This window comes from Harpia harpyja, chromosome 9, assembly GCF_026419915.1.
Source record: "Harpia harpyja isolate bHarHar1 chromosome 9, bHarHar1 primary haplotype, whole genome shotgun sequence".
Taxonomy (NCBI): Eukaryota; Metazoa; Chordata; class Aves; order Accipitriformes; family Accipitridae; genus Harpia; species Harpia harpyja.
Window position 1 is genome coordinate 24,610,721 of NC_068948.1, and position 26,720 is coordinate 24,637,440.

A 26,720-nucleotide genomic window follows, 5' to 3' on the forward strand; every position below is an offset into this window, starting at 1 on the left:
TGGGATCCTGCTGCGCAGGCGCGCGGTGGGCAACTCCGCGGGGGGTGTGGGTCTTTGGGCGCAGGCGCGCAGCGGGCAGTCCCCGGCGGGAGGTCCCGTGGCGCAGGCGTGTGGCGGGGCAGCCCCCGGCGGGGTCCTCGGGCGCAGGCGTGGGGTCCTCGGGCGGAGCCGGGGAGCGGGGAGGGGGCGGCTATGTTGGGCCGCGGGGCGGCGGGGGGCTGCGGCCTCCTGCTGCGGGCGGCGAGCCGGGCCCTGAGCCTCAGCCACAGCCGGGTGAGGCCCGGGGGGGGAGCGGTCCCGGGTGTGTTGGGGGCTTCCGCGGCTGTCTGGGTACCTGGGTGCGCGTTTTGAGGGCAGGGGGCGGTACGGGGGTGTCCGTGAGGGGAGTGGGGGCGGGGTGTCTGCATAGGGGCGTTGGGAGTACCTAGGGGTCTGGTGGGGGGTATAGCGGGGGGGTATGGGGTATATGGGTCTAGGGAGCAATTAATAAAGGACGGGGGGGCTGAGGGGAGGTGTTGGGGGTTACCCGAGGGCGCAGCCGCCTTGTCCCCATGGGAAAGGCGGCTGTCATGTCGGATGGGGAGAGCTGGGGGTGACCGGCGGCTCTGCAGGAGCCGGGAGGGGGGGGTTGTTGTGGCCGCTCCCCGGGACGGAGCGGGATTCGCAGCTGGGGAGCTCCCACGTTGCTCGGTGCCCGGCTGACCCCCCCCCTTTCGGGCTGACCCCCCCCCTTCCCGGCCAGGGGACGGTGGTGGTGGAGCGATGGTGGCAGGTCCCGCTCAGCAAAGAGGGGCGAGGCACCGCATCTACAGGCTGCTGGAGGACAGCAAGCACCTGCCCAAGACGAATTTGGAGCTGATCCTCAGCCAGTCGGTGGAGAGTATGTTGCTTTTCGTGGGTGTTTGCCTTCCTGCGGCAGAGCTGGGCACCGGTCGCAAGAGTTAATTCGGTTTCTGTCCCATTTTGCCCTGGTCCACGTAGGGGAGGGGCAGGATTCCCCCTGTTAGGTCCTGTTTCTGATGATCCGGTGGTGGCATGGTTTCATCCCTCGGGCTGCGGCATGATTGAGAGTTGCAGAACCCTGAAAGTGATAATTTTGTGGTATTTTGGGCCTATTTTTTTGGTTTTTTTAAAACTTCCTTCAGGTGGAACCTCAAAGCTGTGGTGGGGACTGCAGGGCTGGCACATCGCCGGTGCACACCTCGCTAACATCGCCTCTTGCCCCTCTCCTCGCAGATTTGGGGAACCGGGGAGACATGGTCAGTGTGAAGAAATCGGTGGGTCGTAACAAGCTCCTGCCCCAGGGGCTGGCTGTCTACGCCTCGCCGGAGAACAGGAAGATGTTTGAGGAGGAGAAGAAAGTGAGTCGGCACACAGGGGCTGCTCCCAGCCCGGCCGGGGCGGTTTTTGGCCTGTCCATGCTTTGAAATCCGGAGAAGTTAAAAGAGGGAGCGGAGGTTTTAGTTTAAAAGGGTCGGTGGTTCTTTGGGACTGTCCCTGTCTCCCTCCACCCATGTGTTTGTGGTTTTGTGGGGTGAGATCTGCTGATCGCCTTAGAAATACGGTCCCGCGATGAGCCCCACTTGTTAATAAATTCCTTTGCAGAGTTTGCAATGATGGGAGAGCCGTCCGGGCCTCTACCAAGCTGCCTTTCCCCCAGCAGCGTGCAGGCAGGCTGCCTGGCGTGCAGCATTGCTGAACCTTCCTTTCATTTATTCTCCTTGATACTCTTTTCCTCACAGTTACGCCAAGAAGGGAAGCTGGAGGCACTCCAAACCCAGAGTGGAGAGAAGGTGAGCAGAGGGGTGCCAGTGACTGCCGTTATTCCAGAGAAATCCCTGAGTCCTTGAAAGCGCCAAGCCTCCGCCAGAGCCTCTTGGCCGGGTGCTGGGAACCCTCTTCCCTCCAGCTGCGGCTCAAGCAGGCAGCTGCCTGCACGGCTGCCGACGCGTGCGTGAGCTTCTGGGTCGAGGGCCGGGGCAGCCCCATACCCCCGGCACCCCCTGCTCGCCTGCCCGAGCCCCTCGGGACCTTGCTGGCTTCCCACCTGGAGTGCCGGGAGCACCACACTCCCCGACACCTTCCTCCCCATCTTTACAGACCATCAAGTTCCTCAAGAGCTGCCGCCTCGAGGTGGGCATGAAAAACAACGTCAAGTGGGAGCTGAACAACGAAATCGTGGCTCGCCACTTCTTCAAAAACGTGAGCGGTTGCCCAGAGCCGGCGCTGTGCCGGCTGGGAGCTCTTTGCTGGTGCTGGGAGCTCCCATGTGTGAGCGGAGCCACAGGAGTCAGTCATGGGGGCCCAAATCCTGGCGGGAGGGATGTTGCCGAAGGGTTTGAGGAGCCAATGGCGCGTCCATGGCTAGTCTGGGGCTCAGCCAGGGCACGTGCCGAGAGCAGCTCAGCAGAGGGTTTAAGACCTCGAAGGGATTAAGAAGGGAAGATGATAAATCGGAGGATGAGGCCGCGGTCCTTCCCATGGCACACGCCAGGCCAATGCCGGCAGGAGCCCGTGGGGGCCTGGCGGCTCTGCCATCGCCATGCTGGGGCTCCTGTTAAGGGGCTGGGGAGCTTGGGGAGGGGGGGGGGCTCACTGCAGGCTGCCCCTGCTCCCCAGCCTTCACTCCTGGGGCCTCGTTTTATTTCTCAGCTGCGGGTTTTTGTGCCTCCCCATGCGCTGAAGCTGCCGGAGGAGCCCATCACCAGGTGGGGCGAGTACTGGTGCGACGTGACGGTGAGTGAGTGGCCCTTCAGTCCCCACCTCTCCGTCCCCTTCCCAGCTGGGCAAGCGTGCCCTCCCCCCCCCCCCCCCCGCCGTGCCTCCATTCCCCTTCTCAGCACCTCTCCACCCCACACACCCCCTCCCCACCTCCTGCAGGGCTCCCACGCCAGCCGTCCGCACCACATGTCCGCACCAGAGAAACCTGGCAGCGCCCATCCTCCAGCACAGGGTGTGAGGAGCAGAAATACTTTATTTAAAAAAAGAAAAAAAACAGCAAAAGGAGAAAAAAAAAAAAAGAAAAACAAACCCATCCGCGCGACCTAGATAGACGAGACCACATCTCGCCCATTGCCATTCATCTTTTGTCCTTCCCGGGCCCTCCGGGGAGCGGAGCCGCTCTGAAACTGCCTGCTCTAAATCGGTGTCATCGCTGATGGGCGTCTCCCACTTCGTTCACTGTGCCGAATTCCTGGAGCTGGCGGGGAAGGGAAGGGGCGAGGGCACCCCGCTTCCCTCCCGCTTCCCTCCCGCTTCCCTCCCGCTTCCCTCCCGCTTCCCTCCCGCTTCCCTCCCGCTTCCCTCCCGCTTCCCTCCCGCTTCCCTCCCGCTTCCCTCCCGCTTCCCTCCCGCTTCCCTCCCGCTTCCCTCCCGCTTCCCTCCCGCTTCCCTCCCGCTTCCCTCCCGCTTCCCTCCCGCTTCCCTCCCGCTTCCCTCCCGCTTCCCTCCCGCTTCCCTCCCGCTTCCCTCCCGCTTCCCTCCCGCTTCCCTCCCGCTTCCCTCCCGCTTCCCTCCCGCTTCCCTCCCGCTTCCCTCCCGCTTCCCTCCCGCTTCCCTCCCGCTTCCCTCCCGCTTCCCTCCCGCTTCCCTCCCGCTTCCCTCCCGCTTCCCTCCCGCTTCCCTCCCGCTTCCCTCCCGCTTCCCTCCCGCTTCCCTCCCGCTTCCCTCCCGCTTCCCTCCCGCTTCCCTCCCGCTTCCCTCCCGCTTCCCTCCCGCTTCCCTCCCGCTTCCCTCCCGCTTCCCTCCCGCTTCCCTCCCGCTTCCCATCTTTCCCCCACGTATCTCCGAGCTCAGATCCCACGGGGATTTAGGGATGGAGCTACTGTGGGCACAGAATGGGGGAGAGAGGCAAGAGTAGCTGCATGCCGGAGCGCAGCAGCCGCTCCCCCCTCCCTGGGGGATGTCGGGGGGGGGGGTCCCCTGCTGTGAACCTCCCCTCCCATCTGGCAGGTGAACGGGCTGGAGACGGTGCGGGTGCCCATGTCCGTGGTGAAGTTCTTGCGGCCCAAGACCAAGCGCTACAAGCACTGGCTGGCACAGCAGCAGGCCCAGCTGGCGGCGCGGAGGGAGGCACTGCTCTGAGCCCGGGGTGGGGGCCCCACCAGCCCCCCTGGACCCCAGTTTGCTACCGGTAGGCGCTGGGGGAACAGGGTGGGGGTTCCCTGATCTGTTACACACACCCCACTCCCCCCCCTTGCTGGCTGCTGGTACTGAATAAAGGGCTTGATGGGGTTTGGAGCGGGGTGGGGGGGGTCTGCTCCTGGGGTGGGGGTGGGACACGGGGGCGGTGGGGGCAGCTCCCCAGGGACCCCCTGTAACCACCCCCCCCATGTGCAGCCTCCCTCCCAGTGGCACCTTCTCCTGCCCCCCCCCCGCCCCGAGAGTACTGGTGGGGAACGGTGACACCACAGCAGCACAGGGCGTGGGGTCTCACTGCCTGTTATTGGAGTGAGACCCTGCTGTGTCCCCCCCTCAGGGCACCGCTCCTGGCCTCCCCAGCTCCTCCTGGATCCGGCCCAGCAGCTCTGGCTGGGTGAAGTACGCTGCGGGGGGGTGGGCAGAGGGGTGAGTGGGAGGCCGGACCCCCTCCCCGCTGCCCCACCCCCCCAGTGCCACCCCCCTCACCTGCGGCGAACTCCAGGACATCGTCAGGTCGCTGGAGCAGCAGCTCCCTGCAAGGGGGGGGGCAGGGGTTTGGGGGCCGTTTTCGTGTGGTTTCCCGCAACGGAAAATGGCAATTTTTTTTTTTTTTTTTAAAGACGAATTAAGGTGTTTTTGTGAAATTTCTCGGGGGTTGTGGGGGGGCCGTGTCCCACCTGAGGAAGCCCCGCAGCAGCAGCCGGACGGCCGGACGGGCCCGCAGGTACCGCTGGCTGCTCAGGCAGAGCATGGCCTGCGGGGGGAAGGGGTCTGTTACCGGGGGGGGGGGGGGGGGCGGGCGGCCCACGCAGGACCCCCCCAACCCCCCCAGCACGGCGGGGCGTCGCCCAGAGCTGCACACCCACGGGGGGGGTTGTACCCCCGTGGGTGCGTGTACCGGTTCCACACACGCCTCCCACCCCCTCCCCAGCACCTGGTGGAGACGCGGCGGTGATTGCGGCGACGCCATCTTGGCTGCGCCCGCAGCGGCCCGTCACCATGGCAACGGCGGGCATGGGGCGGGGCTGCGTGCGGCGGCTCCTGGCGATCAGCACCGGGGACAGCGCCGGGCGGGGCGGGGCACGCGGGTTCCCACCACCCACCCCCCTCCACCTCCACCACCACCAGCACCCGCGTGCGCGCGCGTACACAGGCACCCACCCGGGCTGCGCGCCCCCCCCCGTATGCGCGCACGGACACGGACGCGCGTGCGCGTACAACCGGCCCGTCTGCACACACTCACACACACATACATACACACACATCACACACACATACACACACCCGGACCGCCCCCCCCCCCCGGCGGTGCCGGTGCCCGGTAGCCGGGACACGGTCCCGGTCCCCAGGTCCCGGTGTTCTCGCCGGTACCCGGTGCCGCTCTGACATCAGCACCGGACGGGGCGGGGCGGTCCCGGCCGGGGAAGAAGAGCGGCGAGGGGGGTCGGGCCCGTCCGGACCCGGACCCCGGTGCGGGGCGCAGCGGGCGCGGGGCTCCCGCCGTCGCCGGGGCTCTCGAGGAGCGCGGCCGCCATGGGCCGGACCGGGCGCTAAGCCTCCCCCTCCGCCCCCGCCCTCTCCTCACCGGGACCGGGCCCCCCGCCGCCTCCCCGCCTCCGGGGGCACCGGGGCGGCGAGCGGGCGGTACCGGCAGGCCGGGCGCTGACGGCAGCCGCCGGGATCCGGGGGGGCCGCCGCACGGGAGGCCCCATCGGGAAACCGCCGGGACCTACCGGGAGCGCCGGGAGCGCCGCCCCCCGGGCAGAGCTGCCCCCGCCCCGCCGCGCCCCGTCCCCCGGAGCCGAGACGAGCCCCGGGGCCGCCTCGTCCTTTGTGTGCGCCGCGGCCGGGCCGGCACCGGGCGACCGGGGTACCGGGGCGACCGGGGCACCGGCAGCCGCCACCGGGGGAGCCGAGCCCGGGCGGCGGGAGCGGCACCGGCGACCGCCCCGGCGATAGCGGGAGCCGCGCCGAGCGCCGGGAGCGGCCCCGGGGCCCGGCCCCCTCCCCGGCGGCCCCATGAAGGAGCCCGACGCCATCAAACTCTTCGTGGGGCAGATCCCGCGGCACCTGGAGGAGAAGGACCTGAAGCCCATCTTCGAGCAGTTCGGGAAGATCTACGAGCTGACCGTCATCAAGGACAAGTACACCGGCATGCACAAAGGTAGGGCCGCTGGCAACGACCCCGCGAACGGGCCCCACGAACGGGCACCGGCACCCGGGAGCGGCCCCGGCCCTGGGAACGCGCAGAGCCGCACGCAGCCCCCGACACCGGGAACAGCTCCCCGGCACCGGGAACAGCCCTGCATACAGCCCCCGGCACCGGGAATAGCCCATGTACAGCCCCCGGCACCGGGAATAGCCCCATGTACAGCCCCCAGCACCGGGAATAGCCCCGTGTACAGCCCCCGGCATCGGGAACAGCCCCATACACAGCCCCATGTACAGCTGGAGGCCCCGAGCACCACCCACAGCTCAACCTACAGCCGCAGGCCCCGGGCACAGCCCCACGTACAGCCCTGGGCACCCCAGCCCAGGGCCCAGGTGCCAGTGTAGCCCCAGGCACCAGGTACAACCCGTGTGGGGTGTCAGGGTGCTGTGGGTGTTGGGTGACGGTTGTACAGCCACGGGTGCTGGGGCCATCGTGCCGGTGGAGGCCGTGTGGGTGCGGATGTTGGATGTGGGGGGGTGTTGCATGGGTGGGGGGATGTCGCAGGTGGGTGTTTGTGCAGGTGATGCCCAGCTGTGCGGGTGTTGGGGGGATGAGGGGGGTGGCCATGAGCGGCTGTGCAGGCAGAGGGTGTTGTGTGGGTGGGTGTTTGCGGTGCTGGGTGACGAGTGTGGGCTGTGGCTGTGACGGCTGGGGGGGGCGATGATGGGGGAGGGGGCGATGGTGGGGTGTGGGGTGCCATGGCCGGGGGGGGGGTGTAGCAGCTGGGGGGGATGTTAGCCGAGGGGTGTGCGGCTGTGGCAGGGCTGTGCTGCCCCTGGGGGGGGTCTGTCCGAGGCAGGGACCCCACCACCAATGTCTGACCTCCATCCCCCAGCAGTGGGGGGGACCCTGGAGCCCCCAGCCTCCTCCCCCCACACCGGCTGTGCCACAAGACAGGCAGGGGGGAGACCAAGGCGAGCACAGGCCTGAGGCCGGGGGTGACGGGTACCCAGACAGCAGAACTGGGGGGGTTTCAGCACCACTGCCCCTGGGTGCCTGAGACCCCCCAGGCTGGAGGGGGATATAGGGACACTGCCCCCCCACCCCAGGGGTGGCACCGCCCCGAAACACGGGGTCTGGGTGTTGTATGGGGACATGGGCTCCAGCTGCTACAGGGGACATGGGTGCGGTATGGCCTCCGTGTGCTCTGTGGGGCCACGGGCTGTGGGTTCGGGGACCACGGGGGTCCCGCATCCCCCCCTGCCCACCACCCCCATCCTGTCTCTCCCCCCAGGATGCGCCTTCCTGACGTACTGTGCCCGCGAGTCAGCCCTGAAGGCGCAGAGCGCCCTGCACGAGCAGAAAACCCTCCCGGGGGTGAGTGGGAGCGCGGGGACTCCCCCCCAAACTGTGACAGCCCCCCCAACCTGTGACAGCCCCCCCACCACCCGTGACACCCCCCATGCTGGGACCCCCGCCATCCCCTACCCTTGGGAGGACCCAGATGTCCGGGACCCCACCTTTGGGGGGGGATGTGATACCCCAAAAACATCTGCCAGCAGGGGTGTGTTACAAATAGCGGGCAAGCACCATGTCGCCTGGAGACGGCCTGGTGCTAATGAAGGCCTGGCACTACGGAAAGCCTGGCTAACGAAGGCCTGGCACTAACGAAGCGTTGCCAGGCGAGCGGCGGGCACTGGGCAGCTGAGCTAACAAAGCCGGGGGGGGATGTGGAACCCAGGCATTTGGGTGGCCCCCACCCCCATTGCAGCTGGGGTGCTGGGGGGGGTCCCAGCAGCTCAGGTCCCCCCCCCATATCCCCCCCCATCATGGGTGCTGGGGGAGCTGGGTGACTGAGGCCTCGTGGGGATGGTTTGGGGGGGGTCCCAGGCATGGGGGGGGGGGGGGCAGTGTGGGGGTCCCCGGGTGCGGGGGCAGGGGGGGTCGGTGGTCCATCCATCCCCCCCACCCCCCCGCCCCGGCTGGGCTGCGCATGTCCCGCCGGCCCAGGGGGAGATTTGGCTTCGTGGAGATAATCCGGGGATTTGGGGGCTGTAAATCCCGAGGGGGATTTGCGGGGGGGGGGGTGGGGGGGGGTGGATTAGGGGCGGCACTGCCCCAACAGCTGCCCCCACCACACCGAGATGGGGACGGGGGCGGGACCCCCCCGCACCCCCCCCGCACCCCCCCGCACCCCCCCGGCCTTGGGGCGGGGGGGCGATGCTGGGGGTTCCTGGGGCAATTTGGGGTGTTGGGTACCTGGTGACACCCCACCCCCCCGCGCCCTCCCCCCCGCGCCCGGCCGGGGCCTGATCCCGGCCCCGTGGGGGATTAGGGGGAGATTAGTGCCCCCCGGGGGGGCATTTCCAGCACCATTCTGGGGCGGGGGGGGGTTGGGGCCACCTTCGCTTTCGGCAGGGGAAAGGGGGCCACTCGGGGTCAGCTGGGGCTGAATCTGCCCCCCCCCGGCCCCCCCGCAGCCCCTGGAGATGGTCGGCAGGGCGACGGCCCCCCCGCATCCCCCCCCCTCGCATGTCCCCCCCCCCGCATCCTCCCCCCGCCCCCCAGTCCGGGCCCATCCCGGGGGGGAAGGGGCGGGGTCACGGCAGGTCTGGGGGTCCCCTCCTCCCCCGGCCCCCCCCCAATCTCCATTCCCCCCCGCCCCCCCCATCCCCGTCATTGTTTATAGCGAGCGCTGATGATGTCAGCGGCGTTGCCGGGCAACGGGGATGGGTAAATTGGGGATGAGTAGGCGGTTGCCATGGAGCATATTCTGCCGTTGCCATGGTTACCGGGCATCTGCGCCCTCCCCCCCCCGGTCTCTGGGGGTTACGGGGCGGGGGGGGCGGGGGTGGGTTCATCCCCCCCTAATTAAAGGGGGGGAGGCGGTGCTCATTAGCGCATCATTGGGGCCCCTCAGGCCCCCCCAGTGGCGGTCGCCACGGCGCCCGTTGCCTGGTAACGGGATGCAGGGCCAGGGTTGCCATAGCGACAGGAGCATCTTTGGGGTGCTGGGGGGGCATGGATCCGTGCACCTACCGTGGGGGGGAGGGCCCCTGGGTCTCCTCGGTGGGGTGGGGGGGGGGTTGGGAGGTGCTGGATGCCCGGGTCCCTCGGGGGGGGGGGGGGAGGGCTGTGTCCCCATCCCCCCTCTTTGTCCCCCCCAGATGAACCGGCCCATCCAGGTGAAGCCGGCGGACAGTGAGAGCCGAGGAGGTACCAGCACCCCAAAACCCCCACCCCCCCGTTGCCCCGTCCCCAACCCCTGTGTCCCCCAATCCCTCCCTGTGCCCCCCCCAGGACCCCAGGGCCACTCCACATCCATCCCCAGGATGGGTGTCAGCCAGGTGTGGTGTCCCCATCCCAGGGGTCTGTCCCTAGGGTGGGGTGTCCCCATCTCTGTCCTCCCTGCCATGTCCCCCTTCCCCGGGGGAGGTCCCCCAGCCCTGTGGGGTGTCCCCATTCCGGGGGTCCCAGCCCATCACAGTGTCCCCATATCCCTGTCCCTGGGTCCCAGCCCTTCACAGTGTCCCTGTGGGGGGGTCCTATTCCAGTGTGTGTGTGGGGGGGGTCCCCACCCCGGTGCCCCCTGCCACGCCCCCCCATCCCCATCCCCACAGAGGACCGCAAGCTCTTTGTGGGGATGCTGAGCAAGCAGCAGGCGGACGAGGACGTGCGCAAGATGTTCGAGCCCTTCGGCACCATCGACGAGTGCACGGTGCTGCGCGGGCCCGATGGCACCAGCAAAGGTGGGGGGGCTGGGGGGCACCCCAGGGGTGGGGGGGGCGTGGGGGCACCCAGGGGTCCCTGAGGGCTCTGTGGGGTGGGGAGGAGGGAATCTGTGGGGCAGGGATGTGAGTTGGGGGGGTGCCAGGGGTCATGGGGCAGGGATGGGGGTAAGGGGGTCCATGGGGGGGGCTGGAGAGGGTTCAAGGGGGGCCATGAGGGGGTGTGATGGGGGGGCAGTCTAAGGGGGTCTGCAGGGCATGGAGGAGGGGCTCACCACTGCATGGTGGTTCTTGTCCCCATAACCTGGCGCCCAGGTCAGGGGCCCTGGGTGCCATTTTGGGGGTGGAGAGGCCTGGGGGGGGGGGAGAGGGGTGCCCTGGTCCCCATGCCGGTCCTGACCCGCTGTCCCCAGGCTGCGCCTTCGTCAAGTTCCAGAGCCACGCGGAGGCCCAGGCCGCCATCGCCGCCCTCCACGGGAGCCGCACCTTGCCGGTGAGACAGGCACCGCCGGGCACACCGGCCCCACCATCATCCTCTTCATTGTCCCCATCATCGTCCCCATTATCATCCTCATCATCATCCCTGTCATCGTCCCCATTATCATCTTCATCATCATCCCATCATCCCTGTTATCACCCCGCCATCGTCCCTGTCACCATCCCCACCCTGTTGCACCCTGGGGGGTCCCAGCAGCCCGGCACCGGTGGCCACCCACTGGGTGATGGCATGTCCCCTTGCAGGGTGCCTCCTCCAGCCTGGTGGTAAAGTTTGCAGACACGGAGAAGGAGCGGGGCCTGCGGCGGATGCAGCAGGTCGCCAGCCAGCTGGGCATGTTTAGCCCCATCGCCCTCCAGTTCGGGGCCTACAGCGCCTACACGCAGGCGGTAGGGTGGGCACCGGGCACCAAGGGAGGGGGGGGACAGCATGGGCATGGCTGGGGGGGGGATGGTGTTGGACCCCCGCCATGGTCCAGCATGAGATCGTGGAGGTGATGGGTGTCTGGTGATGGACACTGGGAGATGATGAACGCCCTTGATCGTGGATGTGGGTGCTGAGTATTGGGGTGATAGACACGGGGAGGTGATGGACCCCCGTGGTCCAGAATGGGGGCCCTGGGGTGCCAGGTAGCGGGCGGGTGATGGACCCCATAGTTCAGGGTAGGGGCAGTGGGTGATGGGCATGGGGGGATGACAGACCCCAATGGTCAAGGATCATTGGGTGATGGATGTTGGGGTGGTCCCCATGGCCCAGGATGGGACACTGGGGTGACAGACACTGGGAGATGACAGACCTCCATGGTCCTGCATGGGGATGCTGGGGTGATGGGTATCGGGGTGGGAGCCACAAGGAGATGACGGACCCCATTACCAAGACGGGGTGATGGGCTTTGATCGCCAGTGGGGCACTGGACACATGAGGTTCTCTCTCGGCGGGAGGGCCTCGCTGCTCCGGGAGGGGACCCCGGTGCCCGGTGCCAGGTGCTGTCCCCACAGCTGATGCAGCAGCAGGCGGCCCTGGTGGCCGCCCACTCGGCCTACCTCAGCCCCATGGCCACCATGGCCGTCCAGATGCAGCACATGGGCACAGTCAACCCCAACGGGCTCATCGCCACCCCCCTGCCCCCCTCCTCAGGTAGGTGGCACCTGGGACGAGGAGGGTGACGGGGATGCCAGGGATGGGGACACGGGACGTGGGAGGACATCAGGGATGGGGACATGGGATATGGGGGACACCCAGACATGGGGGACATCAGGAATGTCCAGGGATGGGGGGACATGGCGGGGTGGCACTGGGAGATGGGGCTCCCGCGGCTGGGGACATGAGAGTGTGATTGAGGATGGGGACATCAGGATGGGGGCAATGGGAACAGAGACGTGGGGACGTGGACGGGACACAGGGGCAGCAAGGGGAGATGCGGGGGGGACAAGGGACATGGGAACACAGGAAGGCAGTGGGAGGTGAGGGACACCAGAGACGGTGGCACCAGGGATGGGGGCACGTGGGGATGGAGGGTGAGGAGGTGCCACCGTGGGGGTGACGCAGGTGCCCCTGCAGGAACCAGCACGCCGCCGGCCATGGCCGCCACACCGGTGCCCGCCATTGCGGCCCCGCTGAGTGTCAACGGCTACAGCCCGGTGCCGGCGCAGCCTGCGGGACCCCCCGCGCCAGAAGCCGTCTATGCCAGCGGGGTCGCCCCTTTCCCAGGTGCCTGCCGTCCCCCCCCTGTGCCCCCACTGCCCCCCACCCCCCCTAACGGCCCCCTCTGCCCCCAGCCCAGAGCCCCGCCGCCCCTGGGGACCCCCTGCAGCAAGCCTACGCCGGCATGCAGCACTACACAGGTCTGGCCCTGGGGAACTGGGGGCACTAGGGGGCAGGGGGGGCATTGCATGGCACTGGTGGGTACTGGGAGGGCAGCTGGGAGGCACTGGGGGGCATTGCATGGTACTGGGGACACTGGGAGAGTACTGGCTGGGGCATTGCATGGCACTGGGAGGCACTGGAGGGACATTGAATGGCAGTGGTGGGTACTGGGAGGGTACCGGGGGCACCTGGGAGGCACTGGGGTGCATCTGGGAGGGACTGGGGGGCACTGGAGGGGCATTGATTAGCACTGGGGTGGGGGTGACACTGCAGTAGCAGTAAGGGACCATTGCATGGCATCAGGGATTACTCAGGAGGGCACTGGGGGGACACTGGAAGGCTGGGGCGGGTACTGGTTTTGCACTGGGGGGGCACTGCATGGCTTTGGGGGGTACCACGAAGTCCTGGGAGGGCACTGGGGGCCATTTGAAGATACTAGCGGGCATTGCATGGCTTTGGGGGCACTAGTGGGCACCGGGAAGGGCTGGGCTGGGGGGTGCCAGGGGGTGGGTGGGTGCCTGTGCCCCCCCCCCCCCCCGGTGCCAGGCTGATCCCATGTCCCCCTGCCCCCCCCCCCAGCCGCCTACCCAGCAGCCTACGGGCTGGTGAGCCCGGCCTTCGCCCCCCCGGGGCCCCTGCTCGCCCCCCCGCCCCCCCCGCAGCAGCAGCAGCGTGAAGGTGAGCGCAACCCTGGGGACATCCCCCCCCCCGCAAGGGACCCTCCCCAGGGTGCTGGGCTTGGGGTGCCCCATGCTGCAGAGGCAGGATGCCCCAGGGCATTTGGAGGGACTGGAGGTGGCTCATGGGGGTTGTTGGGGTGCCCCCCCCCGCTGGGATTTGGGGGTGCCTCATCAGGGAGGGGGGGGGTTGGGACTCAGGGTGCCCATAGGGATGTGGGTGCAGGGCAAGGTTTCAGGGTGCCCGTGGGGGGGCCAGGGTCCCTATGGGGGGCTAGAGTCCCTATGGGTGCCCAGGGCCAAGTTTCGGGGTGCCCGCAGGCGCATGGGGCTGGGTTTGGGGGCGCGGGGCCGGTGCCCCCCCCGCCCGCTGTGACGCCGCTCCCTCCGCAGGCCCCGAGGGCTGTAACATCTTCATCTACCACCTGCCCCAGGAGTTCGCCGACACCGAGATCCTGCAGATGTTCCTGCCCTTCGGCAACGTCATCTCCGCCAAGGTCTTCGTGGACCGCGCCACCAACCAGAGCAAGTGCTTCGGTAGGGCCACCGCTGCCTGGGAGCACTGGGGATGGGGACACCATGGCCAGGGCTTGGGGACATCCCAGCCAGGGACACCATGGTCAGGGCTTGGGGACACCATGGCCAGGGCCACTGTGGCCTGGGGATGGGGACACCACGGCATGCGGACGCCCCAGCCAGGTGCCGTGGGGTCACCTTGCCCCATGGCAGAGCCCCCCCAGGGCCGTGGGACAGAGGCAGGGGAGGGTTGTGGCCACTCCTGTCCCCACGTCTGATGTCCCCGCTGTCCCCACAGGCTTCGTGAGCTTTGACAACCCGGCCAGTGCCCAAGCAGCCATCCAGGCTATGAACGGCTTCCAGATCGGGATGAAGCGCCTCAAGGTGCAGCTCAAGAGGCCCAAAGACGCCAACCGGCCGTACTGAGCCTGGTGAGCCCCTCCCAACCCCCCTGGGACCCCCCGCTGGGCATCCCTTGGCTGGGAGCCCCACCTGCCTCCCCCAGCTCTGCTTAATGCCCCCCATCTTCCTCCCACCCCAGGTCCGGAGGCTCTGGAGCAGCACCCATGGGTGCCTCCCTGTTGCAGAGCAGCCCCCCCCCCCCCCCAGCGGTGCCCACAGGGGGCTTGGTCCTGCTGGGGGGGGGGGGGGGAACACAGACCCCCACATGCTCAGGAAGGATGGACCCCCCCCCCCTCCGGGACTGATCTGGACCCCCCCCATCCATCCCAGTCCAGGCAGGGCTGGGTGGGCCCTGGGTGCCAGCACCCCCCCCCAGCATCTGGGTCCAGTCTGCCCTGGGGGGGCACCCCCCCAAGTCCCCCCACTCCCCACAGGGACCTGCCCCCCCCCCCCAGGGGGACCCTGATTGGAGCTTTTTCTCACCATACAGGACCAAAACCAGCTCCAAGCCGGGGGGGGGGGGGGGGGGGGGAATGTGTGTGTGGGGGACACATGCCCATGGTTGGGGGGTACCGGCCCTGGCACCGCCACCCCTCCCAGGTCCCCTGGGTGGCCGTGCCAGGGCGCAGCAGGACCCCCTCCCCAACACACACTGCCACCCCCGCTTCACCCCCCCCCCAACATGCCTCAGTTTCCCCCCCCCTCCTTTGCCCATGAGCACCGGTGGCTGCCCTGGCACCAGGTGGGGGGGATGCAGCCCCACGGTACGGCCGTGGCCAGGGCGCGCCAGATGCTGCGTGGGCACACAGCAGCTGAAATTGGGATGCTCCAATACTGGGATGTTCCGCCATGGTGATGCACCTGGTGCCGCACGTGGCCGGCGTGGCTGAGCCAGCGACACGCCGGGTGCTGGATGGACATGCAGCGGCCAGAGCCGGGACCTGCCGGGCGCAAACCAGCCAAATCTGGGAGACAGGCACAGCCAGCATCAGGGCACCAGGAACCACAGGGACCCGGAGCAGCTGAAGCAGGGACATGCTGCTGGCATTGGACAGACATGGGATACGCCAGTGGACACGAGGCCTCCGGCTCTGCCCGGAACCGCCACAGCGGCCAAAACCGGGGTGTGCCGGGCACCCACCAGCCAAAACAGTGCTGAGTCCAGCACTGTCCAGCCCCGCAGCCTCCCCGCCCCCAGGGACGGTCCCCTGGCATCCCCTCAAACGGGGACAGTGCCCCCCCCGGCCTCCCCCAGCCCCACGTTTACACCCACTGCTCCCTGCTGTAAATAAGGTGGTTGGGGGGTGCAGGGCCCAGGGCGCTCTCTCTTTCCCCCCCTTTTGGGGGGTTTGGTACCTGCTGAGTTGATTTAGGGGGTGGGACGGGGTGGGGGGCACGGGGCCGTTAGCGTGGGGGGGGACGCAGACCCCCGGGAGTTGACGTCTGCGGTTGAGATGCCGCTGCTTAACTTATTTGCTATTTATTGCAGTTACTTTGGATAATTTAATTTTTTTTCCTCTTTTTTTTTTTCTCGTCTTTTTTTTTTCTGTCTAAATAAAATAAGTAAAAAAAAACAAACCAAAAAGCTTAAAGGAGATTTTAATCCCCACCCCCCCCCCAGGGGTGCCGGGGGCGGGGGGGAGGTGGGAGGGAGCAGAGCAGGATCAACCCCAGCACCCATGGGGAAGAAACATGGCCATGGTTCCCAGTAGTTTCATCAATAAATCAATTTATTTAAAAGAATATGTTACAATTAATTACACTAAATGACTTTACCAAACAACCAGCATGGTTAGAGACCAAGGAATGAAACACCGGAGCAGCTGGGGGAGGGAAGGGGGGGGGGGGGCTTTTTTTTTTTTTTTCTTCTTTTTTGTTGTTTTCTTCACATTTCTGACTGACAAAAAATACAAGATACTGCAGTGAAAAGACAATTAGAGTTCTCTCAAATAAATTAAAGAGGATGTGGATGGTAGCAAAATCGGGGCAGGGATGACGATGACATTTCACCGGCTCCAACTCGAACAGGGTCACGGGCGCGATTATTGCTGAGACCTGCCCCTTTCATGCCACTGATGAGGCCTGGCACTGGGGGTGGGGGGGGGTGGGGGGTGGTGGTGGTGGTTCCCCGCATCTCTCCCAACCCCCACCCTGCCCCGGGGCCTCTGGCAGCACAGGGCTCCCGAGGACAACGGCCCCGGGGCAGGTGAGAGACACGGCCGAGCTCAAATCCAATTACTCCGGCGCTGGGCTAATTAATTCCCTGCTCACGGCCTTTGCTCTCTCCCAGCGCCCCGGCTGCCTGAGGAACCAGGAGGATCCCCCGCACCGAGCTGGAATTTAACCCAAAAAACCACATGGAGGCTGGGAATACCGACAGCCCGGTGATGGGGCAGGGGTGGGATTGCATTCCCATCTGCCCCGTGCTGGGGTTTTAAATCCATTTTTTCCTTAATTGCCCCAGGCCACCCTGAAGAGAGAGCAGAGCTGGGGTCACAGCAGCCAAAGGCTCCCACCGGGAACACACTGAGCCCGGCTGCACCCCGGCATCCGTCCTCGTGCCATGCCTTCTCCCGACCTGGCGAGGGGCAGATAAACCCCTCCCCAAAACACGGGCAGAAAGGGGAAATCACTACGCTAAGCAAATGCACAGCATTTTCTGCTTGGCATTGCCTCCCTCCCACACCCACGGTGCCTGGGGGGCCGTGAGCATTGCCAAGATGTTCACCCATGCTTGCCCAAGCTCACTCGTGTTCTACATTAGTGTTTTGTTCCTCGTCGGGGGGGGGGAAGCAGCAGGACCAGCATCTCCCAAATATCACAAAAGCCACCCCAAACCCAGGGCTACCTGGGGGAGCGATACAGAAACCAGCCCCAAACCTGCTCAGAGGCAGGAAAAGCAGCTTTGCTACCTTATTTTTCCTCCTTGGCACTGCCTGGCCACTGGATGCCACAGGCAGATCACTCACCACCATGGCTGAAGCCGGCTGGTTTTTGGAAGCGCTCTCCGCTCTCTCCCAAAAAGCCCAAGGGTCTTGAACCACCGCTCAGATCTGCTGGCCCACGGGGGCAGCAAGGGGAGCAGGCAGCACCCCTCACCCCCCGCTTCGGGGTGCCAGGGTGAGGGGACTGATCCTGGAACCCATGAGATCCTACATCCTGGCCACGCCACTAGGCTCCCCTCACTCCCGGAGCTGGACATCCCCCATGGTTGCTCAAAGTCTGCATGAAAATACCCAGAACCAAACCAAAACACAGGAAAAAAAAAAGAAAGTCAAGAGCTTGTAAACTTATCGAGGTCCTTGTGCCAGGAGAGGTATTTCCCTGTAACGTTGCTTCTCTGTTGTTTTTTTTGTTTGTTTGTTTTGTTTTTTCCTTTTTTTTTTTTCCTTTTTTTCCTCTAAAGTTAGTTTTTAAAAAAACACGATGGGTTGGGAAGAGAAATGCGTGTAAAAATGCAAGCTTAAAAAAGGTACTGCCACCAATATGAAATTTTAAAAGAAATATATATATGTATATACGTGCACAATATTTGTATATATAGCTTTTTAGGGGTGGTTGGTTGGTTGGTTTGGTTTTTTTTTTTTTTTTACATACATACATATATATGTCTGAACAGTGCAAATGGATGACATTTCTAGTTCCAGTTGTAAAAAATAAAAGCACAGTCCATCTTCTGGAACAGGACCCAAGTGGAAGGAAGAGACGGAACACCCTTGGGCGGTTCCTCTGCCATCCAACACTTTTTCCCCTCTTTTCTCAGCCGAGCCTGTCATTTATCCTAGTTGCTTAATTCCATAAACATGAAGTTCACAAATGGTATTATTATTAATAATATTTAGTTTAAGGGCTTTAATACAATAACAGAATTTTAAGTGTTAATTGGGGGCGGGGGGGGGGGGTTACGTTCTTCCATGACGAGGGGCTAAGTGGCTGCATCCCTCTGCTGTGACCTGACCATCTGAAAGATATTCTGAAAGAGAAGAAAAAGGACATTAAAAGTACGATGTCACTCAGGAAGAGCTGGGTTTGACTCTCCTGCCAAGCTACACTGCAGCCCTATGAGCACAGAAGGGACCAGGGGGTGACCCATGGGGGTCTGCCTGTCCCCCAGCCCAAGCACGAGAGCCTGGGGACAGCCAGAACTGCTCCTGGTCCCAACACCAACACCACACAAAGCAAGGGACTCCCTGCAGGGCAAACGTCCTCCCAGCAAACCCCCTGCAGATCCCCCCAGCCCCTCTCCACCCTGACAGCCCTCAACCCTACCGGCAACGACGCAACAAGCTGGCTCGGGGAGCAGGCAGGGCAAGGAACCAAGGGGCTTGCAGCCAAACTACATCCTACATCTCCGAGAGTTCCCCCCGAGGCGATACTCTGGGAGCAACGAGCCCTCCCAGCGCCAATGCACATCGCATCCCGGCTTGGATCGCCCCGGGCTCTAAATCCCTACTGCCACAGCCCAGCTCGCTGCAAGCTCCCAGCCTATAACCAGGATGGCAGGAGGGGAGAGGATCTACCCTGCACACACAGCTGTGAGGCTTCCCTGTGCTAAGGGCTCCCAGGGAGCAGATGCCTTCGCTCAACGTGGTGGTGAGAGCTGGGGAAAACCAGGTCTTACAGGAGCAGACAGGATTTAGGCACCCGTTCCTAGATGGGGATTTGCCGTGGCCCTGATGGAGCAGCAGGTTTTGGGAAGGGCAGCTCAGGGGAACCACCCACCAGATCAAGCCGAGCTGGCATGATTTTGCCACCCTCCTTCTCTGGGCCAACTCTGGGAGAAGATCCCACCTGCATGCTCCTGTGTCCTCGGTGTGGGACCCCTTCCCCACTGCCAGCTTCAGGGCTGCTGAAGTACCCCTGGCCTGGGCAGACATCCCCACCCTCAGCCCCGCTTCCATCCGCCTGCAGGGTCACATTGGTGTTACCCTTCGGTATTTCAGCACTGAGCAGCCCCACGATGATTTAACCATCCTGCTCTGCCCACCTCTGCATCACATCGGGGTGCTGGACACCCTCCTGGCTGTCCCACCGCATCCTCTGGCTTTCCAGCAACACCTTCAGCCAGCCAGGACCGGAGTGGTCCCAGCGGCTGCCAGGATGCACCGTGCATGAGGATGCCAGTCGTGTTCAGGGGGAGACCCCGAGCCAAGGGTAGCTCAGGGATAAGGACAAGCCTAGGGTTCAGACACACCAGGGACCTCCTGCTTGGCGTTTGCTGCTCTGGAGAGCCATGGCACTTGCTGGAAGCCCTCGATTCGGCATATCCCAGCTCCTCTCCGGCACTAATGAATCCTCCCCGTGCACACGGGGCCGCGACAGCCAGAGAAGGCAAATAATGCCCTGAAGGAAAGTGGCTCAGCCTGATGGCTGAAGCTCGAGCAGGAGATTAAAGGAGGGCAGGAAGAGGTCAGGAAGAGCCCTGGGAATCGGAGAGATCCCCCCAGGAAGCCCCGTTCTCTCCCAGCTCCACAAACATCCCTCCCTCTAGAAAAGGGCCAGAGGCTGCAAATAACCCAAATTACACTTGCAAGAGCTAAACCAAGAGCTCTCCCAAAAGGAGGACAGAGCTGTTGCCTCGTGTCCCCCCTGCCCCAGCTTGGTCACAGGGGTCACCAGTGACTGCCCTCCAACCCATGGCATGGTCTCTCTCCCACGACTTCACCTATAAGGTCTGAGCCACCCCAGTGTCCCCAAACAGAGCTTGTCACCTGCAGCAAGCCAGCCTCATCCTCCAAGGAGCCATGCACAGCTCAGCCTCCCTCCTGAGAAGGGACACAACAGGGCCACCATATCCCCTCAGCACCCAGCATGAGCAGCAGGGACCACAAGGGTCCGACAAAGAGCTGGGCTTTGATTTCTCATCAAGACAGCAGAGCAGCAAAGCCTCAAACCTGCTTTTCCCGAGCACAGCCAGCGTTATTGGCCATCATCTGCAGTTTGGGAGGCAAGTCAGCAGTTTACAGAGCACTAAATATATCTGTAAAGTATCTGCCAAATTCCACCAATCTTTTTATTTTACGCTAGGGAAAGAAAATTACCAAGTGACTGGTCAGAAACAACCTTCTCTCCCCTAATGCTGGTGGTGGGATTGGTAGGAACAGGCAGCATTCGGGGGATACACCGTGCCCTGAAGGGAGCATTGGGGGTGGTGGGAGCTGCAGTGGTGATCCACAGAGCACAGCCCAGGGGAGACACCACCCTGAAGCTGCAGCCAAGGCCTTCTCTCATTATACCAAGTGAAATCATGCAGACACGTATAAATTGAATGGGAGAAAAATCTATTTCCCTGGCAGGGAACTAATGGGATGTTTAGTACTGAGGAACAACTGATTTAAGAGGGAAGGAAGAGCAATTCCCCTGGTTTCCATTTCCAGATCCATTATTGCGGCCCCAGGAAGAGACATCACAGGCGGTGGGGAAGAGGCGATGCTCAGCAAGTGCTGAGAGCCGCTCCTTGACGAGCCCTTGAGCAGCAGCCCCAGCAGGAAGCAGAACCGAGCCCAGCGCAACCCGCAGACGGTTCCTGTGCCCGCGTGAGCCAGGCTGGCACACGAGCTGTGGCCGCTTGGCTCCCATCGCTCCCCGTGGCTTGATGGATGCTGGGGCTGCAGCAAGGCGTGGGGCCCAGAGAGGGGAGAAGCGATGGCAGAGGCTGCTCCTTGCAGCTTTTGCTGCATTCCAAGGCTGCATCACGAAGCCCAGAGCCTGGCTCGCAGTACCCAGCTCACTGGCCGATTGCAACAAATCCTCCCAGGGAGGTCTGTCGCCCTCACTGCTGCCGCTGCCTCCTCCTCCCTGGAGGGAAATCAGTTCACTTGCTGCCGGGGATAAGCAAGGGACAAGTTTTAAGCAGTCCCTGGGAGCCAGCAGCTCTGAGCACAGTTCTTCCACAGCCCCCAGCTCTCCCGACTCACCCACCAGCTCCCCTGCTCAACAAGGCTATTTAAATTTCCAGAGCCAGACAATCTTCGGTCCCTTGCCCTGAGCAAGGCGAAGAGAAGCAGAGCCCCAGCACAGCTAAGGCAAAATGCATCTCTCTGTTTCCACAGAGCCACCCCGTTCACCTGCGAGCAGCACGAGCGAATCCCTCTCGGTGTCTCCAGGCTTTGTAGAGAAGACATCAAACACCTGCTTTTAAGTCTGAAGGGGCAACACAGGAACACACACATGACTGTGCACACAAAACCTTCGCCTTTTCTTCCTCAAATACGCCCCATGCAGCACACGCTCGGTGTTTTCGGACTAGAGGGTTTACCCCAGCACAATCACAGGGAGTGTTATCATGCAGGATCTGTTTGGCAGAGGAAGTATTACACAGGGCGGGAGGCTCCCACACCCCCACGTTTCACGGCTCTTGCCTTAACAGGTGACACATCCCACACCGTCTACTACAGCTTTCTGTTCAGTCAGACAGGGGCTCTTGCCCTCTTTGATGTCCAACGCTTTCTAGCCAACACAACGCAACTCCTACCCGAGAGTACCAGTACTGCTGGGGTTAACAACTTTCAGCCTCACTACACGCAATTGCGCTTTCTCTCTTACAAGTTAAATAACCTGCGGCTATTTCCGATGCCTCAGCAAAGAAGTAGTAAAATTTGAAGTGGGAGTACAGCAAAGCGGTGGGTCCACGGTGGCAGAACGGCACTTCTGCATCCCCGCGGAGGATGCTATGAGCCTTCAAGCTTGGAGAGAGGCATCTGCAGAGGCTGTGGCTCCTGGCACACACCACCACAGCAGGGCATTACAGTGTTAGATGACTCTCTGCAAGCCTTGTCCATGTGTACACTACAGCAAAAGTGCTCGGATAAAAGCCTACAAGGGGATATCCTAGAGACAGGCAGACAACATTCACGGATGCTTCCTGGTGCATCTTGAAGCAATTTAAAGTGTTTAGCTTTAAATCCTGTCCAGGCTGAATGTGAAAATGGCCGGGCAGAGAGCAGCACGAGGAGGGAGGCGCATTTAGAAGGTGCTACAACACGAGTGTTTTTGCTCCCTGCTATTAAAGCAGCGCTGCGAACGGTATTTGTCAATCCCTAAATGTCTTTGCTCCACCACTGCAGAACAACAAGAGAAAAAACCACATGCCACTAGCCTGTGGCTTGCAGGATCAAGTCTTTGGTCCTTTAAAAGAAGCACAGAGCCAAAGCGTTTGTCCCCTTTACAACTGTGCCCTTTCCCTCTCCTCCGGGGAGGCGAAGGGAGCCGCGGCTCAGATCTCAGCCATCAGCTGCAGTGTCACATTCCAGGTCATCCAAAGATTGGCAGAGTCCAGGAGACGGGCAAGTCGGGACCAGGTGTTTCTACCGTCAGGAAAGAGGCCTTTAAGCACAAAGCCATCTCTATCCCATGAAAAGCAGCAGTAGGGTATTTTACTTTGCGGGTTCCCTCCAAGGAGAAGCCACTATGAAAGGACACTGTCCTACGCTAACAGGAACTGGAGCAGAGAAGCAGGAGAGACACTACATCCGCAGCAGAGCAGCCAGACTGGCTCAGAGAGCACAGATGCTGTTTGTTTTCAGCCCAATTACCTTGCTGCACATATTGTCTTTACTGCAGTTCTTGTTATCCTTGTCTGTTGCTTCCTCCTCCACCTTTACAAGGGAAAAAAATAAAAAGGGTATAAATAAAAAAGTAGAGCCGGGGGGGACAGGAGGAGACTGAACAGCTGGTGTTGGAGCAGCTGGGAGAGCATCAGGATGGGATCCAGGGTGCTCCACGGATGTTGGACACGGGGAGCTACGGAGGAGGTGGGATTCGGATAATAAGCCAGGCAACCCACTCAGGCAGCTTCTACTTCATGAACCAAGAGCCACAAAGACTTTGTTCCTAGGAGGTAGAGATGTCACCCCCAGCTGAGACATGAACCCCAGAGCCAAGTTCCTCAGCTCTGCACATGGTGCACAGGGAGCGTTCAGTGCTTTACAAAGCCGAACTGTGTAACCACACACTATTGAGCCTTTCAATCTCCCTCCTACAAGGCTCGGGGCTGGGACAAAGTGGGTCTGGGCTCCGGGGGGGCTCCTGACTGCTGCTCCGGCAGTCATCCACTGGGTAAGCGGGCTGATCTGGGACTCTGCGGACTCTGGAGCACAGCCCAGCACCAGGAAGTCTCCCTGCCCCTGCCGGCGTGCAGGTCTCTGGTCACTCATGGGAGATTCAGCTTCCATCCCTCAAGCTAAGGCAAGCCAAGAATCCTATTTTCTTATTTCCTGGAAAACTGTTCCAGGTTTATATACTCCTCCATCCTGCTGTGAATATCCTCCGAAGAGCCCAGCTGCTGTGGTCCAGACCCTGCACTCTCTGCATGTCTCCCACATGCGTCCCACACCCAGCACAGTGCCAACCCCGGATCCCAGCCACACTGAGGATAAGCACCAACACCCCTTGCCCAAGCTGATGCCCAGCAGGTAGGAAACTTCCAGGTAAGGAAAGAGGGAGGCATCATTCCCATTTAGGAGCCTCCAAAACCAGGCAGCTGTGGGGCAGATTTTCCTGGATCGCCATTTCAGACTTGCCGCGTTTAAGCCCTGTTTTAGGTACCCAAATCCATCAGCTGGCAGAGATAAGCCATCAGCGGAAAGGGGAGGGCTGATGCCAACAGCACTGATCAGATCAAGAGCAACAAGAGAGGATCCACCCTCCAACAATTGCTTATCTCTGACCCCACAAGGGAGAGCAACATCTCTGGGACAGCAGAGGCACGGGATGGTGATTCGGTAGCCACGCACAGGGAAAACCTGGGCCAGAGCACCCCAGGGCCTGCTGAGCAAGCTGATTGCACATGGCTTTTCTAGCCGCTCTCTGCCTTTTCCCTGCAAGCAAAGCTGATGGTAGCAGTCCCTGGGGATGACAGGCAACCCCAAGGAGGAGCAGCAGATGGATGCAAGGTGATAAAACATCTCCCTCAAGTGGGAGGAGAGGACAGGGAAAGCACAGCATTGGGGATGAAGAAGGCAGGGCAGGCTGGCTCACGTGCATCTCCCCACCCGTGGCTCAGAGCCAGGTCTAAGCGCAGCTTTGACAGGAGAAGGCTGAGCAGGCACCTCAGGCTGGGATTCAGGAAAAAAAAAAAAAAACAAACCCCAAAACCTCTGCACTTCTCAACAGCTTTTCGGTGAAGGCTCTCACAACCCTTTCTGAATAATTCAGCAACCTGCATAATCTCTCCAGAGGACGGATGTTTTGCCATCTGCATTTGACAGCAGATGCCGGGGAGCGACTGGCCACAGTCGCACAGCCTGGGAACTGGTTAACCTGGTCAGCCACACCTGCATGAGGCTTTCCCAGCACCAGGAGCTCCTTGCTCCAGCTGCAACATGAAACACCTACAAAGCCCAGGCCTTTGAAAGCCAGCCAGTCTACCCCCATGCTCCCTAGAGACCCAGTATCACTGCTCTAAGCATCCAATTACTCCCCATACAAACTGCTGTTAGGGACCAGGCGGAAACGCTTGCCACTAAAAGCCTCCTGTAAAAGGTGAAGCCATTCCTCTGCAATTACAGGTTCTTACCTCCTTCCTCCACTTGAGCTCGCAGAAAACTCGTTCGAAGCACTCATGCATGTAGTTGAACTGCAAAGAGAAAGAAGGCATCCCTCAGAGCAGCAAGCAGCCCCAGACAGCTGCCCTGGCTCCCAGCCGGAGGGAGTCTGGCACTGGTTGCCAGCCCAGAGCTCCCCGTGCTGCGGGCTCCTCCTGGTGGCCACCGGCCCCTGCATCACCTCCCGCCCCAAAAGCTGGAGCACAGGCTGCTCCTCCAGCTTCTAGAAGGAAAACAAGCAGGTTCTGGGCTTTTCCTTAGCAAATCTGCAAAGAAGGGGGCTACTTACATAGGGGGTGAAGATTTTAACCCATCGGGGTTTCTTCTCTCCTCGTGCGTATTCAAAACAAAATGCCATTCCCTCTTCATCCGTGTCCCACCGCTGCATTTCGTCCCATTCAAATGCTATTACCTGGTTCTGAAGGAAGATGAAACCCAGGTGAGGCCAGAGCCCAGCAGACCATGAGGAAGGGGAGGTTTAAGGCAGATCAGGTGGCAAAAGCAAAGCCACACGAAGGGGGAATGTGGATGCCTCAGACAGCCTTGCTGCAGAGACAGGTATGAGCCAGGGAAGCAGCAGTGGAAACACACACTAACACCCACAGAGCAGCCAGATAAACCCCTGTGCTCCAATCACTGCCAAAATCCCTTTGGAGGCCTCTCAGCTGCAGTCCCAAACCCCCAGAGCTTTGGGGATAAGACACTGATGCTCTCTGCCTATAGCAAAGTCGAGGTGGAGACCAGGGGCTGAGCCCAGCTCCCCAGGACCTCACAGAAACCCCCTTACCTCCAGCTGGCCCTCCTCTGTGCAGGCATGGAGTTTAAAGTGCTTAATGCTGATGGCTGTAATCACATGTCCCTTCCGCCGAGAGTCACAGGAGCAATGGGGGAAGATGATCTCATTGTAACCCTCACACGTCCGTAACATGTTTAAATACTGCAGAGAGAAAGCTGCAGGCGTTAGCTTGCTCAGACGAAGGGAAGGGGACCCCTGCATCCTCCTGCTTCTCACACCGCCTCCACCTTGCGCATGCCCTGGTGCTAATCACCCCCTTGGAAATCCCTGGCTTTACCCCAGCCCAGGGAGGCTGGATCCCCTCCAAAGGAAACCGAAAACCCACAGGCAGCAGGGCTGTGCTAGGGGAAGGAAGGAGAGCCCTCCAGCTGCTCAATTCCCCTCCCCAAATCATTAATCCATCCAGGCACAGATATACACAGAGCATCTCGTGGCTTCAAATGCCAAAAGCCCTTTCCAGGAGAGCTGGTGCAGCCAGAGTCACCGATCAGAGTGACTGTGCTCCCCCCGGAAGGGTACAGAGCTGAGCAAACAGCTAAAGCAGCCCCGGGACTGAAAGCACCACTCCATCCTCCTGATTGTTACAGGCTGAAGATGAGATCAGAAAAAGAGGCTGTCGGGCAGATGTGGGATCCAGGTTTCTCAGAGTCCTTCGATGCAAATGCTCTTGAAACTCATGAAAAGGTCCAAAGAGGTATTTTGACTATTTTTCTTTCTTTCTGAGTGTAGCCCAGACAAAGCAGCACTGTGAGGACACTGGCGAAGTGCTAGGAGCTCTGAGTCACAGCACGGGACATGGGAAAAGCCAGGAGCTTCTCCAGGGGCCAGTGCTCCAGAGTCTCACCACCTCTCGTTGCATGAGAAAGGTTTACACAGGGCAGAACTACAACAAAGTCTGAAGTGACTCTGTAACCAAGGAACAAGCCACATCCAGACCAGAGGAAGGAGCCAAATCCTCAAGCATTGTGCTCCAGGCAGGACCCTTAATAACATGGGGCAAGGTAGAGGATGAAGTACTTTGACTTCACAGGGTCTTTGGGACACAGACATTGTCTTCTTGACCTCCTGCTAGACCATGGCCCTACTGCACCTGGTGTACGTGTGTGTGTACATAGATATATATATGCTGGGATATACCCTTTCCAAAGATTCAGATTTTTCTTGGGTCATTAGAAAGCAAGACAAGCAGAAACAAAAGAGCCATGAGATAACCCACAGGGGGAAGCATCTATTTACTGATCCTTATCATTAGTTAATAATTAACCTTCTTGGCTTAGCATTTCAGATGACCCTTCTGGGGTCTACCCCAAGGTAGTCCCCCAGCAGGGACCCCTCAGAGCTACTGCAGTCAAACGGGCTTTGAGGAGGGGCCTGACCAAGACCAGTCAAGCTGGAGAAGGGGA

The 26,720-nt window shown here is 62.0% G+C and overlaps 4 protein-coding genes across 12 annotated transcripts in view; 2 read left to right on the forward strand and 2 right to left on the reverse strand.

The window, feature by feature from the left end:
- The first annotated feature begins 115 nt into the window (after positions 1 to 115).
- MRPL9 (mitochondrial ribosomal protein L9) lies at positions 116 to 4,753 on the forward strand. The gene is given in 9 exon segments (XM_052797933.1): positions 116 to 273; positions 743 to 791; positions 794 to 880; positions 1,237 to 1,361; positions 1,743 to 1,793; positions 2,101 to 2,202; positions 2,653 to 2,736; positions 3,952 to 4,132; positions 4,478 to 4,753. Coding segments are annotated over 8 exon segments (711 nt in total). The 5' UTR covers positions 116 to 192; the 3' UTR covers positions 4,084 to 4,132; positions 4,478 to 4,753.
- On the reverse strand, positions 4,329 to 5,227 carry RIIAD1 (regulatory subunit of type II PKA R-subunit domain containing 1). Its single transcript, XM_052797934.1, has 3 exons — positions 5,075 to 5,227; positions 4,818 to 4,894; positions 4,329 to 4,673 (listed from the first exon to the last, which is right to left on the reverse strand). Exons 1-3 carry the CDS (start codon positions 5,108 to 5,110, stop codon positions 4,442 to 4,444), a joined length of 345 nt encoding a protein of 114 aa, XP_052653894.1. The 5' UTR covers positions 5,111 to 5,227; the 3' UTR covers positions 4,329 to 4,441.
- A 495-nt stretch (positions 5,228 to 5,722) lies between these two features.
- Positions 5,723 to 14,223, forward strand: CELF3 (CUGBP Elav-like family member 3). Of its 2 annotated transcripts, none has more exons than XR_008236707.1 (13): positions 5,723 to 6,304; positions 7,587 to 7,669; positions 9,460 to 9,508; positions 9,913 to 10,041; positions 10,434 to 10,513; positions 10,762 to 10,905; positions 11,515 to 11,653; positions 12,077 to 12,226; positions 12,295 to 12,360; positions 12,962 to 13,060; positions 13,494 to 13,596; positions 13,874 to 14,006; positions 14,117 to 14,223. XR_008236707.1 is itself a non-coding variant. In XM_052797365.1 (13 exons), exons 1-12 carry the CDS (start codon positions 6,160 to 6,162, stop codon positions 13,999 to 14,001), a joined length of 1,356 nt encoding a protein of 451 aa, XP_052653325.1. In that variant the 5' UTR covers positions 5,726 to 6,159; the 3' UTR covers positions 14,002 to 14,006; positions 14,117 to 14,223. The 2 variants fall into 2 exon arrangements, 1 of the variants encoding a protein (XP_052653325.1); XM_052797365.1 differs by having other exon boundaries at positions 5,726 to 6,304; positions 13,453 to 13,596.
- A 1,466-nt stretch (positions 14,224 to 15,689) lies between these two features.
- Positions 15,690 to 26,720, reverse strand: part of SNX27 (sorting nexin 27) — a 35,594-nt gene continuing 24,563 nt past the window's right edge. For 5 of the 8 annotated variants that reach the window (XM_052796173.1, XM_052796176.1, XM_052796177.1 and 2 more), the window contains exons 9-13: positions 25,309 to 25,458; positions 24,811 to 24,939; positions 24,494 to 24,553; positions 22,512 to 22,574; positions 15,690 to 17,950 (exon numbers count right to left, since the gene is read on the reverse strand). In XM_052796173.1, coding sequence (XP_052652133.1) covers positions 17,903 to 17,950; positions 22,512 to 22,574; positions 24,494 to 24,553; positions 24,811 to 24,939; positions 25,309 to 25,458 — 450 coding nt within the window. In that variant the 3' untranslated portion in view covers positions 15,690 to 17,902. Of the gene's footprint in view, positions 17,951 to 21,044; positions 22,575 to 24,493; positions 24,554 to 24,810; positions 24,940 to 25,308; positions 25,459 to 26,720 lie in introns of all 8 variants that reach the window. The other 3 variants (XM_052796175.1, XM_052796174.1, XR_008236540.1) reach the window with 2 other exon arrangements.